At 38.9% G+C, this 14,388-nt stretch overlaps 2 protein-coding genes across 3 annotated transcripts in view; one reads left to right on the top strand and one right to left on the bottom strand.

The window, feature by feature from the left end:
- Positions 1–360: 360 nt before the first annotated feature.
- Positions 361–8,827, bottom strand: THOC7 (THO complex subunit 7). Its single transcript, XM_084293032.1, has 8 exons — positions 8,674–8,827; positions 8,308–8,425; positions 7,374–7,501; positions 6,948–7,034; positions 5,699–5,756; positions 2,058–2,124; positions 1,865–1,934; positions 361–738 (listed from the first exon to the last, which is right to left on the bottom strand). The coding sequence occupies exons 1-8, from the start codon at positions 8,690–8,692 to the stop codon at positions 671–673; spliced, it is 615 nt and encodes a 204-aa protein (XP_084149158.1). The 5' UTR covers positions 8,693–8,827; the 3' UTR covers positions 361–670.
- ATXN7 (ataxin 7) overlaps positions 8,786–14,388 on the top strand; it is an 82,335-nt gene continuing 76,732 nt past the window's right edge. Inside the window, exon 1 of one of the 2 annotated variants that reach the window (XM_084293030.1) lies at positions 8,786–8,923. The gene's annotated coding sequence lies outside the window, so the exon portion shown is untranslated. The remainder of the gene's footprint in view (positions 8,924–14,388) is intronic. The other variant, XM_084293029.1, reaches the window with a different exon arrangement.

Consider the following 14,388-nt stretch of genomic DNA (forward strand, 5'->3'; position numbering starts at 1 on the left):
TAAATGTATCAGTTTCAAATGTGACTTTTGACACGGTTGCACAGATTGCTGCAGTTCTTTGCATCGGCTTAAAAAACAGTACAGTACGATTTTTGCTGTCTTGCACCCTTTGACAAATACTCACTCATATAAAACAAATAGTCTCTACAGAATTAGATTAGCAAATGCTAGTCTAGTCACACACGAGTTCTAAAATGGCAACTCCTTCGAAAAACTAAGACCTTGGTTCTGTTTTAGATCCCATCTGGACTATGGTACGGAAACTGGGACTTGTGCAAATGTGCGCTGACACCAGAGCAATATCAAATAACAAAGAGAGCCCTTGCTATTAGACTCATGGCCTACTAAATAATAGAAGAGTGTTTGTAAACACCTTTTATTGACACTGTTTTGCAAACACCTTAGTTCACAAATACTGTACAGAAGATTCACCCTTTGACAAGAAATGTGTTTTGGTTTACAAAGTTTGTGGACTAGCACAAAGTGTCTGCCTGTACAGACCTGGAACTGTTTTTACCTGAAGCATAAGCAAAACAAAACATAAGCAAAACAGTTTTGTATAAAAATTCAGAGGAGCAATAGAAAAAGTTTTTAGCTCCTGCTCTTTCACTACTGGCTTGAACACAAAGTGAAGATATTTGGACATTCTTCAGTGGTTTTCACAACGTATCTACTGTTTGGTCTCTGTTTCCATCTGGGTTTCTTGAGATTCTTCAGCTTCTGAAAGTTTTTCATCATCTAAAATAATATATTATCGTTAGTCAAATATGCTTAAATTATATTTATGGACTATATTGGGAAAAAAAAAATCCTCCTGAAGTTTAAGGCTGATATATGCTACAGCTATTACAGGAAAAATTGATTAAATTCTATAGGATCAATTAAAGCAAATAGTGCCAGACTGCTTCAAATTACATGCCTTATCTTTGTTTATTGATGGTTTATTTATTTCATATAAAGTTGTGCCTTCCACTAAGCTGTTATTTCTTTAACAAAATTCTGGACACTGAAAGGTAAACCACACATCCATATGAAAATGTATTTTAGAGACTAATATTTAAGCAAGTGTTAGTAACACTTTAATAACAGTAACCTTCTGCAAAAGTGCACCTAGGATTAACTGTTCATTCTGCTTAAGAAGATCTAAAGGGCCTTAGAGAATGGAAGTCTGCTCTTATAGCCACCTATGTATGTTAATCAGGTCACATTCCACAGACTATACCAACTATTGTGTCTTTAAAAGGCATGGCAAATATCCAGCAAATAATATTTAAAATGATATTGCCTATATTAGAGCATGAGCTGTAAACATCAATTTAAAAATATTCTTTGTACGATAAAAGATTAATGACTGCATTCCTGAATTTAGCTCATGTTTGACAGTTTTAGTTTCCGCTCTATTACTGGATTCCTGCCTGAGTAGGTAAGTCATTTGGCTTTTCTATATTCCAATTTATTTTTAGTAATACCTCCAATGATACCATGAGGACAGTGACATGTTCACTATTACTGAAACCTGAATTATACAAGAAAGTTTGGAAACTATGCACAAGATTATTTTTTTTGTAAAACAAACAAACAAAAAAATCACACTTGAAATAGCTATTCTCAATCTCCACATTTTAAAGTTGAAAGAAGTCTGTTGCCTACAGCCTAAGGCTAGTCAGGAGATGACATAGTGGCTAGCTCATAGAATTAAAAAAAAAAAAAAAAGTCTGAACTGACTCAGATTGGAAATAGATGTTGCCGATGCAAGAGGTCACCATCTTCAATTGCACTTAGCCAGTCCACTGCTAGAAGCTGTCATTACTTGTGATCTGCTGACACCCAACCCCTACGTATATCACTTAAGGACACCACTTACTTTCCAATGTTTGCTGAAGCTCATGGATAGTGCTCAGGAGAACATGAAACTGCTTTCTTCTCAGCTCCAACTGGAATGATAAAGTATATATTTAGAAATCTGAGAGCACATACAACCAACCAACTCATAGCGGACTATCAATTATTTATGTTCCTATTAAATAATTATATAACAATCTCTATGAAAAACCTACCTTATCTTCAACGTTTTCTTTAATGTGAGAAAGATGTTGAAGTTCTTTCCCCAAAGCTTCTAGCTGCCTGAAAAGAAATTGTCACAGTATTTTTAAAGTTCTGTGAATGTCTTGAAAAATAAATTTGAACTAAGTAGAGGAAAAAGAACCATTAAATAAATAGCATAGGTAATAGCAATGCAAAGGTAAACAAAGTATAGTAAATTAAGTTACATACAAGCAAGGCTACTTCACTTAAGTGGTTAAACTATAATGTCATAAACTTATAATTTCATGACTTTTATAGAAAACAGGGCTACCAAGCTGGAATACAACTGCACACCGGGCATTCTGCCTGTATACATATTATTTCTTGACCATAAAATAAAATTTAAAGAAGCGGGTTACACTAAACACCTGTGGTATTTTCCCAGGCCTTGCTAGTTCACAGTTTCTCTATGTTGACAGGAGTAGATTAATAAAAAACATAGCATCAGTGTGGAGAACATAACTGATAAACTGATAGAGCCAACAAACACACACAACACCTGCCAGACTTGACTCAAACACATAGCCAAGTACCTTATCTCTAACAATGGCAGACAGAGCAGTGGATAACATGCAAAATTCACAGCAGAATATGTAAAATAATCCATATTTTGGATGATACTGCATGATTTAGTTTACGTCACAGCAAACAAAATTTAGTACTTTTATTAGTGTGATCCATATAAACACTTCCTTCTCCAATCCCAGTTTTTATTTTAATGGAAAACTAAGAGATAATGGAATTAAGAGATAAAGGAAGCATGCAACATCTATATTCTTTGTTATTATTCTTATCCTTTTGACATGTAATCTGTCAAGACCTCTTGAGGACCTTTCTGCAAGTATCTGATTGGTTTTGATTCTTATTTGGACCCACTGTGGTCCACCAAAATTCCTTTTTGATAGGGTAAATAACATACTGTAAGTTGGGTAGCTTTCAAATGAGGATGAAGGATAACTCCTACACTCAAACCTCCAGCTTGGCCCTTCTCGATTTCCTGTAATGTCTACTATAATTTATGCTCCATAAGACGAGAACAATGTTTCTTTACAGGTCAGGTGGATTAAGGCTGACCATCCCTGATTAATTAGCAGGCAGAGACATATAGAGGTCAGCAAGGGAATAAAGGCTTTTTTTCTGGAGCACTGACAGCTATTGCAACCAGTCTGGGTAGGGAATCACAACAGACCTTCCAGTCCTGAGTAACTCATGATGGTTGGGGAAAAGTTCTGGTTTAGTGCTACCTAAGGGTATTGTCTTTTTCTTTTTTTTTCCTTTTTTTTTTTTTCCTTTTTTGTTTTTCCTTTTTTGTTTTTTTCCTGAAACTCTGTACTGGTATCTTGAGGGGAATGCTTGAAAGAGGGCTGGATGTCACATTTAAACCTTCCTATAATGGAAACAGGTTAACAGATTATGGATTTATTCAATTATTTCACTAGTATTTGGCTTCTGGTTTCTGAAAGGCTTCTATTTTGCCAAAGGTGGTTGTTTATGCCTTGCTGTCAGCTGTAAGACTGTGAGAAGACATGTAATTTTCTAGCTACATCCAAGCTACACCTGGTGTTTTACTTCTTTTACTTTCAGCTCCAGAAAATCTTTGCCTAATCTTCTCATTTTTATATCTCCTTCTCTAAGACAGTGTCATTTCTCAGTGCTGTAACAGCTCTTCTGATACTGCAGCTAATTACACCGTGGGCACTATCATTTAGTGGTTCAGCTCCTGTCACTTCCTGAATTGGCTACTGTGCATTACTCTTGACTAAGTCAATAACTACTTCTCTTCTTTTGTGCTGCAGGACTGGTTGTTCCAAGAAACAGTCCCTTAAAAGCATTAAAAAATTATTTCTCTGAACTTTGTCCTATTGTGTCATATGACCTGCAAAAGCTATAAATGTAACTTTTGCGATAAAGTATGACGTTTTTCCTCACAAGACATTTTCTCTAGCGTTTTCAGTGATTGAGTTCAAGACATTGTTAGCAAGGCTTCCTCCACTCTGATTTAAGGGTGGTCTTTCTTGATTAACAGTACTTGATTTTTCTGTACTTCCCTCAAACTGGAGAGAAAGGAAGCCTTGCAATAAAAATACTAGAGGAAAATTTCATCTAGCTTCTGTATCTAGTGTTCACTTGGAGAGGTTAGTTAAAGCTAAAATACCTTTGAAGCAAGTTCCCTTCAAACTTTTTTTTCTATTATGTTCCATTTATAAACTCTGTAAAATGGAGACTCAATCTGTTGTAGTTCAAGTCTGTATCTTTGGCTACAAATACAAAGGACTAAGGACAAAAGGGCATATATTGTAGACACTCTTACAGTACATGAGCATGCTGGTATTTCTAACAATATATACCCTTCTAAAGAGAGGAGAAAATGATGTTTAAGAAAAAGACAAAATGCTAAATTTACTAGCTGTAAGTTACTGCCATTCCTAGCTTTGCTCAAGAAACTCACACCTGGATGTGCACAAAATTAAAACTACCCCCAAAAAAATCTAAACAACCTGGAATTCTCTTTAAAAAAAAAATATATATATATATATATATGTTGTTTAGTTATTTCCATTCTTAATCAATTGACTTATCTGAAAAAGCTTCACTTGTAATAATTCTTTATTAATGAAGTGTCACTTGATAAATGGCATATGCTGACTAATGAAGTGAGAAGTAGCTCAGCCACATGAGAATGGACTGAAATAATCCAAATTGTGGTAGCAAAATCGAAAGAAAAAAAAAAAAACATTCAAAAAAGAAGTGTGTGAAATAGTCCCAGAAGTTTATAGCCATAAAAATGTTTATATTAGGGTAATGATATGATCAAAAAGCTTCATTTTGCTATAAAACACCATGAAACGTGAAATAACAATTTTATTGAAAGAAGACATCAGGATAGGCACAAGTTGCATTTAAATGAGAAAGTAATCCAATGCTACATCTTCAATCATGTAAAGAACAAACTCACAGATAGAATGTTTTTGTGGCTTGATAAAGTTCAAAAGATGATCTCCCCATGATTATTCAAAATGACCCAAAAGCACAAGCAGTGATCCAAATCCAATTATGACACAGGTAGTAATAAGGTAAGTTATAATCAGGACACACCGGACAGCAGGTAGGTCTAATCTACGTGCTAGGGCAGGTTATATTGTGGTATATAAGGTAGTGATTTATAACCGGGCATGCAGGAACAACTACTACAAGGAAAACATAGAACAAGCCTAAAAGCTTTCTCCTGCTTTCTCTAATTCTATCTTACTTGCCTGTGTGATATATATTCTGCATAATTACTTGCTGGTGCACTTTAGAGTACTGCCGCGCTATCTCTTTCCTGATCAACTTGTCACTGATAAACTGTCGTGCATTTACATCTGAGTTCACTCATTCACCTTAACAATGGAAAAATTTCAAATACAAAATTATTAGAAATGCTTCTGAATTCATACAGATGGAGATTAATTAAAGAAAGCTCATATGGGCACAATTTTAAAATGAAACCTAAGTTTTTCTGGTGTCAAATTATTTAACAGTAAGGAAAGGTCAAACTGAAACCAAGGAAATGTCAAATCTCATGATTTGTAACTTTCTGGGTTATTATACTTTAATGCAGTCTCATACTTACTTCAGTGTTTCATGTCTGTCTGGATGATGCTGTATTACTTTGGCCAGTGCATCATATTCTGAAAGAAATTTAAATGTTATTAGTCTAAGCAATTCTGAAAATACAAATTGAAGAATTAAAACTTTCACACCATAGCATAGTGCCAGTTCTTTCTACTTCTTGAAAAAGTGTTTTAATATTTTCAAATTTGTACGTAATATGCTATACACCTAAAAAAAAGTATTTGTGCAAATATACATATTAAAATGTATGTAATTTGTCATACATATTATATACGTATATAATATATAAATGTATATAATTTATGTCGTACCATAACATTTAAAAGTAGATGATCACATCAAAAGCTGTTTTAAATAAACTTCAGATATGATTGTAAGCTATTATTTACTCACTCAAACGTACCCAGTACTAGAGCTTTGCAAAAGATGAGGCCAGAAAACATGATCTTTAGATAACTGCACTGTTGCACACTTGGTCTTGTGATTCAAAAATACTGCTTTTAGATACCATATTTTATATACATATTTAAAAAAATTGTGTTGATAAGATACTACACAAACATTTAAGTTTTTTAGAGAAAAATACAAAATACTACAAGAGAAACAACTGAATGTATTTATTCAATATTTTGCATGTTAAGAACAACATTATGGTCATATAGGCAACTAACATAGACGTTTCCTAATGGTAATATTTTACGTATGCTGAACACCTCATTCAGATAGAAACAATTGTGTAGTAGGCTAAGACTGTATCACAAGGAAATGCTTTAAGTTTCAACTGAAATTACCAGCATATACTTTTAAGAGCAGGGAACAAATATGCCTCTTTGTACCTGGTTTAAAGGTATTTTGTAAGGCTACATATGGAGATGGTGGGTGTGCAACTGGCACAATAGTTTCAGTGTTGGATATGTCTTTTTTTTTTTTTTTTGTCTTGCTGTTAATAATACGCTTTAATTCTTACGTCACCTGAATTGCCATTGGATGCTTTTGTTTTTTGTTTTTTTTTTTTTCTTTGGCCTGAAAACAACTCCCTGAACTGCTCTTCAGGTTTTCCTGATGTTGTATGTCACTGAGATCTACTGGCTCATCCCCCAGACTTATACTAGCAGGTATGAAACCCACCAGGCTACATATAGTATTGACGATGCTAGTATTTTCCCCTGTGTTTTCAAAAATTTATCATCTATTTTCTGGTACAACGTATGAAACCACACAGTGTAAATGTGTATGTTGCTTCTTACCCTGGCGATTTTTTCGAATTCTTTTTGCTTGCAGGATTTGTTTCTTGCATTCAGAAATCTTCTCGTGTGCTGCAGCTATACTATTTTCTTTAACAAAAAGATGTACAGAGTTAGACTGAAGTCAAACAACACATGTCAACAAGCCATTCTACTAAACTATAAAAATATAAATGATATGGTGGCCTGCTAGTTCCTTAAGCTTCAAAACTACATACTCTTCAGTAGATTTAAAAAGCTTTTATTTATATGTATTGTATATGTGGATGAGAGGCTTACAAGGTAATCATGGGTGCTATTTAAAAAGAAATAAATTACTCATCATATGTATATATTATGCTCATCAGAACTGGCTCTAGTTTCTTCATGAAAGAGAAATAGTCAACAACAACAACAACAAAAAAACAGATAGTATTTTCTCGTCTTTACCTATATCCTTATAGATTTTTTCATAATTTTCCATTTCTCTCAGGTTCATATCATATACCAGAAGAGTTTTTCCCATTGAAAATTCACACTGCGATAAAGTACTCAGCATCCGTTGGTACTGACTGTAACTGAAAGCAGACAAAATATTCATTCCTAAGCAGCATGAAAATACCTGTCTATATAACAAGAAAACAAAGCCTCAGGTAACGTAAGAAACAGTTAAACAGTAATTACTAAACAAATAAAATATTTCAAAGATTCAATATATAATTTTTGGAAGTGCAGTCAGAAACACTGTATCAAGTAATTCTATCATGATGTTCTATAAGGTTCAAAGTTGGTATTAAAGCACTGCACAGGCTGATCCAGGCATTGTACGCTCTGTGACCACCAAGATTAACATTTAAATACTCCAGTGCTTCACTGTACCTGCTGTCCTTACCCGGTGTCCTCCTGGAATTTACATCTGTTCTTAAAACAGCCCCCACAGCAGAACACTGTATTATTTCCCCCACTGCTTTGGTCTGATTTTTAAAAAATAAAGACCAGCAGAAGCAGACACAGGAACAGCACTGCCCTTACCTAGGGGAACAACTGCACAACCACCACCTAAACTATTCAAGTCAAGATCCTGCTATGATATCGTGACTGATGGATCGTGAAGCAACAAGGCAATCTTGAGGACATTCAGAGCATTGTTAGATTTCATGAAGGGGTTGTGGAGTAATTTTTGAACCATCTCCAGTCCGCATCTCCTACCCTAACACCCCGTCTTTGTCCTGGAAACACCACAGAGCCAAAGCAGAGCAGCAGATGCATGCATTTTAACACAGCAGATTTGCTTTTTCAAAGCAGATCAAGCCCCATTTCCCACAGAAACGCAGACTAAATAGTCCAAAACAACAACAACAACAAAAAAAAAGACAACAAATACCCTTCCTCCTGAGATCCGGAATTGCACCACTTAATGAAACTCTTCACCAACAAATTGATCCGCCTGTCGTCACCCGCCCCGTCGCCATCGATTAGAAGCCGTTTGCGGATAACTTCATCTGAGGGAAAGAAAAAATAAAAAGAAAAATAAAAAGGTTTTGGTTTTTTTTTTTTAGTGCCTGTCCCGGGCCGGGTTACCCCGGGAGGACCCGCGGAGGAGAAGCAGCGGGAGGGGAGGCCGCGGACTGAGGAGGGCGGCCGGGAGGGGGGGGGAGAGAGGTCGGGGAAAGGGTCTGGGGGGTTTGTGGGGTCGGATAGGGCTGGAAGGGGGCACGATGAAGGGAAAAGGGCAGGAGGGAGGGCTCACCGTCGGTCACGGCCCCCATGGCGGCGAGCGAAGGAGGCGGCGGGGCGGCGGCAGGGAGTGAGGTCAGCTCCCACAATGCAGCCGGCGGGAGCGGCCGCCATGGAGGGGGAGGCGGCGGCGGCGGCCGGGGCCTGAGCGGCGGCGGCGGTGGCAGCGCCGGTGAAGGAGGACAGGGGACGGAGGAGGACAGGCGGTGGGGAGGGCCGGAGGGCGACGTGAGCGGCCCCCTGGCGAGGGGCGGCCCCGCCAGGTGAGGGGATGAAGGGGGAGGGAAGAAAAAGGGCCCCGATCCCCCCCCCCCCCGCCCCGAGCCAGGCTCCACCTCTCCAGCCCCGAGCCCCCCGGCACATGGAGCCCTGGCCTCGACGCCTCGCTGAGCCCCTCAAGACTTCATCCTGAGGCTTCCACCTCGGTGTCTTCGTCCTCTGGGTCCTGTGGACCCTGCTGTGGGGTCCTAGGGGTCGGGGTTCCCCGAGGGTGGCTGCAGTAGGGTGTGGGGATGGAGGTGTCCTTGGGGGGGTGTGGGGGCTGTTGGAGCCCTGGGGTTGTCCCTGTGGGGTGTGACAGCAGGAGGGCAGGCAGCAGGGCTTGGAGCAGGATGGCCTGGTGTCATGGGATGGCTTGGGGTGAAAGGGACCTCCAAGCCCATTTGGTTCTAGGGATGCAGAAATCTCTTTTTCTGGTGCTTGGGTGTCTGGAGATACTACGGTGTTACCGGTATCAAGCGTTGAGTTTTAGCTTTTTGGACCACTGACTTGGACACCTATGCCATCCTAAAGTTGGCAACATTACCATAATTTATGTCCCACTGTAGTAATGGTACATCCAGGGTTGCCACCCTGGTACTCCCTCGTGGTTTTGGCCTCAAACCTGCAGGTTTGAGGGCTTGTTCTGCGCAGGGCCTTGCGCTGACAGCCCCAGGGTCATGCAGAAAATGGAGGTAAGAAAAGAACAAAATCGCGTGCAGCGTCATCTGTTCTCCTGCTTTTAGAGCTGTGGGTGATTACCGGTTCTTTTTTGTTCTGGACAGAGGCATTTAACAGAAATTTACGTATCGCTAGGTGGTTTCAAGCCACTACTTTGCCTTCAACGGTGGCAACTGGTCAGGTTCTTTGGAAGGTGCTATTGGGAAAGCACTCCAGTGAGGGGTCATTGAAACACCAACTGAACTTTTGAGAATAAAGAACTTCCAACACTGAAAATCTAGATAAGTAATTCTGTTCTTGACATCTACGTGTATTACTCTATATATGATTTGTGAGTGATATAATTTTATGTGAAAATCTGACTATTCAGTTATACAAAGTTTGGGCCAAAGAATGGACCATGCATACATGAACTGAGTTTGTACTACAAAAAATAAGTTCTTTTCTTCATTTGTTGCCATTTAATATACCTGATTTGACAAAACCCTTTGCTTTTCCTAAGACATCAGTCCCTCTGATACAGCCCTGATACTCTGGCACAGGGTGAGAAGAAGGCTGAGGTGAACTCCTCTACACAGGTTTTGTACAGTGCGGTTTGTTGCTGCCTTTCCCTCTTTACCCATTGGTTGCCTCTTGGAACTAGGATCTTCAACATCTTGAAGCATCCCAGTCTTATGAAGGCTTAATATTCTTCTTGACCTTCTCTATGCTCTTTCTGTTTCTATTGTCACGAGAAGTTGATAAGAACTGGAGAGTACTGTAGGTGAGAATCCACAATTATCTGTTTTATAAAGTTAGAATACTTTTGTGTTATTTTCTGTCTTTTAATCCAGTATAATCTTCTCTCACTTTTTGTTTGTCATTCCAGTGTTGGTCAGATAGTCTTATCAAACCCTCCACAATGACAAATTCCTTGAGTAATTAATTTAGAACATAGCAGTCTGTATAATTAGTTAATAACACTGAATTATTTTTATGCCATTCTTGTCATCGTTCATATTACTTATTACAAAATTCTTGGAAGTTCTCTGTTCTTGGTCTTAAGGAATCAGTATTGCAGACTGATGCAGTAGGAAAAAATGTCTTGCGCAGGGTATATGGCACCTTCCTCCATGCCAGGTCATTTGGAATAAGTACCTGTGTGTGCAAGCTTTCAACCAAGCTAAATGTGAAGTAGTTTTTCCTCTTGCCTTGAATTCCTTTATGTGTGCCATATGGTAAGACCTTGAAGCAGCTTATACATAATAATTTGTTACGCACCTGTCCTTGTCAGAAGTGTGAAATGATCCTCTGTAATGTTTCCAGGTGACTCTGGGTACGAGAAGTATAAGCTAGGTAAGTTTAGTGCTGCAAGATGTTACACGTCTGTGGAACTGGCTCAGATTTTTCATCGTTATCCTTTTTTTTTTTTATTTTCCCCTTGAAAAATGGCTTTTAAGTACACCTGATTTATTTTGTTTTAATTGAGGAAATCTGTTAATGTTGAGTTTTCTTTCTTGGAAAAAATCTCTGAACTTATTTCATAAAGTTTAAATTACCTTTATAACTTCTCCCCTTTATATATACTCTGTGTATACATATATTTTCCAACTGCAGAAAAAGTTAAAGGGGAAGAAGCTTTTCATAATATTCAAGGGTATAATGAGCTATGATTTTTAGAGCTAAGAAAACAGCTTTAACTATTGATGAGGTGGATTTAAAATATTTTTCCTAAGCTACCCTAATAATTTATGAGGTGGTTTTAGGTTCCAGGTTTTCTTCGTGTTGAATAACTTCTAAATCAGACTTGCGTGGCACTAAATCTTACAGAGATCTAAGTATAGTAGGTCAGAAACTACAAGGTATTTTTATCCAGTCCAACCTATGTTCTTGTCAGAAAGCCACGCCGCCTTTATTTAGTGAGACCTATTTTCTGTAAGCCTATGTTTAGCGTTACTTTTTACCACCGTCCTTTATTTCTTTGTTGATTGTGTTCCATGATTTTGTGCAAGACAGCTGTCAAGCTAACCTACTGGTGTCACCCTCTTTTCTTGTCTTAACTTAGTGCTGTGTTTTCTTTGCCATCGTCTTTGGCTTCTTTAGCCTCAGTGCTTACTGAAAATCAGCAGCAGTGTTTTCAGTGCTTGTCATCCCGTTCCGTAAAAATTCTTAGACACTTGCTGCCTAGTTCTGCAGATACAAAAATATTCACTTTTGGCAGATAGAGCTGGATGTTTTCAGTCCAGTGATGGGAGGAAAAAAAAGTAGTAGGCTTTTTTTTTTTTTTTAGACACTACAGTGTGGTTCTTAGCCTTGTGAAAAGCTTTCCTAACATGGACCCTTGTGTTTCTGCAGAGCTAGCACATTTTCAGAGAATTACAACATAACAAGAGAAGGGAGAGTAAAAATGCTCATTGCAATTGGAGCGACAATAGCAATAATTAAAAAAATGCTACGTTTTGTTATCTGAACAGAAATCAATTTTGCTGTCTACTGCCTGTGTTACCAAAATTGATTAAATGTATCGTTAACACTTTACATTATTATCTGATAGAAGGCTGGGTTTTAAAGTAACCACAAGTTGTGGCTATGTGTTTTTTTTTTCCTTGTTTTGCTTTTTTATTTTATTTCATATTTTTTACTTCATTACTGAAAGAAACATGTAAAATTCCATATTTTTTGATAGAAGCACTTTGCAAATACAAGTCCTGAAAATATTTTTTGTGTTAGAAACATTTCATTACTATTGCTGCTTTTCTCATGAAGGCTTATTTGGGGAAACAAAATTTCTCTTAGTCATTTTTTGAAAAACCAGTGTGCTGCATGGTCCTTTTAAGTAACTTTTTCCTGAGTAAAGGCTCCGTGTCTTGGGGAACGTGGCTTCCACAGGTGGCATTCTGGTGCTGCCTTTTGTCAGAAGTCTTCTCAGGAATTATCTAACCACTCCCAGCATTTCATATCTGGATCCTACTGAATATTTATGAAGCTTGAAGATCAAATATTGTATGTTTTGAGGTGATCAGTCACTAATTGAGTAAAACTCATCAAACCCGAGTTGAAACTAAGTAATACTGGAAATTGAGGTATTCAGTGTGGAAAGCAGAGCTTGCAGGTGTAGGGGTGCTGCAAGCAAAGGAAAGCATTCCTCACACATGTACCAAAAGGTGCGTTAGTTGTGGCAGTGGAATCATCAAAGCTCAGGGGTGGCACGCTGCGTCGTGATGCTGCTACTGGGAACTCGATAGGCTCCTACCTGGTAAGGACGTCAGGGCGTTGTAGCAGGTAGCTCGTGGATGTCAAAGTATCATGAAACTGCTGCAAGATGTAGTGGATCGTTAGGTTTTGTTTTTAACCTGGAAATGATTAACAGCAGAGCTTTCAGCTGTGCGATGCAGAGGAGGTTCCGCGCTGTGCCTGCGTTCTGTGGTTTAAAATGACTTGGGGAAATTTAGGGTGGCACTTCGTGTTTCATGTATTTTGTCAGGAAGCAGCTATTTACGCTTTTGGAGCTGTTTTGACAGGTTTAGTCACTTATCTAGTAGCCTCTTTGTTGGCAGGATGTTTTTAGTGTGGCCTTTATTATTATATTTATTTATTTATATGAAAAAGAGCACATGACAGATTTGGTGGCATTCATGTTGTGCCCTGAAGATCATTGATGGCATTTCCGAGTTTTCAGAGGAAGAGGTGGGCGTTGAAAGAGATTTTCCCACTAAGAAGCAGAATTGTCCTTGTTGGCACTGGCCCAGCTGGTAAACGTTTATATTTAACCGTGCCTTTAAACAAGGGATGAACAACCAGCGGGTTGTGAATGCCATATTTACTCCTGTGACATCTAAATAAATAACTGTTAGTGCTCCTGAGGAAATTTTGCAAAAAGCTTCCGAGGAAAAGCCTCGGAAAGTTTCCTCCTGTGGTAGGCAGCTCATGCCCGACCTCCATCATGAGCATCACGGTGCCCTGACTCGCCAGGAGAGCTGAATCAGAGCTATTGCGCAGCTTCTGAGTCAGCCCCTCAAGTTTATAGAAGGTGCTTGGTTGGTTTTCTTGTTTGTTCCAGTTTTTTTCCTTTTCAGAAGCAGTGCAGATCTATGAGAGAACACCTAGAAATTTTTACAAGGCTTTGAGCTTGGCGAAGTAAGGCCCCGTGCTGTGGAAAGGTATTGGAAGAAGCATTTTTGTCTCAGGAGATGGAGAAAAAGAGTATCAGGTCTATATTGGTAATCTTGTGGTTCTGATTTTAAAATGGTTTTCTATTTTGCCTTGGATAGTTTTATTGTTTAAAGTATATTTTCTTTTAATAGAGTAACTCTGTCAGTTTGAGAGCAGCTACAAGTTACGGTTCCCGTAAAACATGATACAGTGAAGCACGTGCTCATACCCCGATTTCTGGCTCTGAGCAATGAAACAGGCATGGTACATGCTTTGGTGATGCCTGCTCATCTTTATGCTTTTCATACGTCACATGTCGAGTGGTAACACCGTGCTTTGTTCCTGAGCATTTTTACCTTACTGAGAGTGACTGGGAGCAGGGTAAAACTGCAAAGAGAGGCTGAGGCCTTCACAGGGAGAAAGCGTGCTCTCCTCTGTCTCGTCTTCTTTTGTGAGTGGATCAAGTGTTGCTTCTAAAACACTGCTTCAGTTGCCGTGAAGACAAAGGGTTTACACCGATATTTCAGGAGATGTACGTGGAGAAGATAAGCGGTCTTCTCCGGCAGAGTCCCAGCCCCAGATGGGGAGATGCAGGGCGGGCAGCTCCTCGCTCTGCTCCAGCTGGGTGTGCCAAAGGGAAGACTCGGTCTAGCTGGGG

The sequence above is a fragment of the Netta rufina genome (assembly GCF_964035555.1).
Source record: "Netta rufina genome assembly, chromosome: 10".
Classification (NCBI taxonomy): Eukaryota; Metazoa; Chordata; class Aves; order Anseriformes; family Anatidae; genus Netta; species Netta rufina.

Excerpts from the sequence above, each read along its gene's own strand:
- THOC7 (XM_084293032.1), bottom strand. Across the intron at positions 7,035-7,373 it reads AAAAATCTATAAGGATATAG|AAAATAGTATAGCTGCAGCA; the intron begins GTAAAGACGAGA and ends TTTTTGTTAAAG. Across the intron at positions 5,757-6,947 it reads AATTCGAAAAAATCGCCAGG|AATATGATGCACTGGCCAAA; the intron begins GTAAGAAGCAAC and ends AATTTCTTTCAG.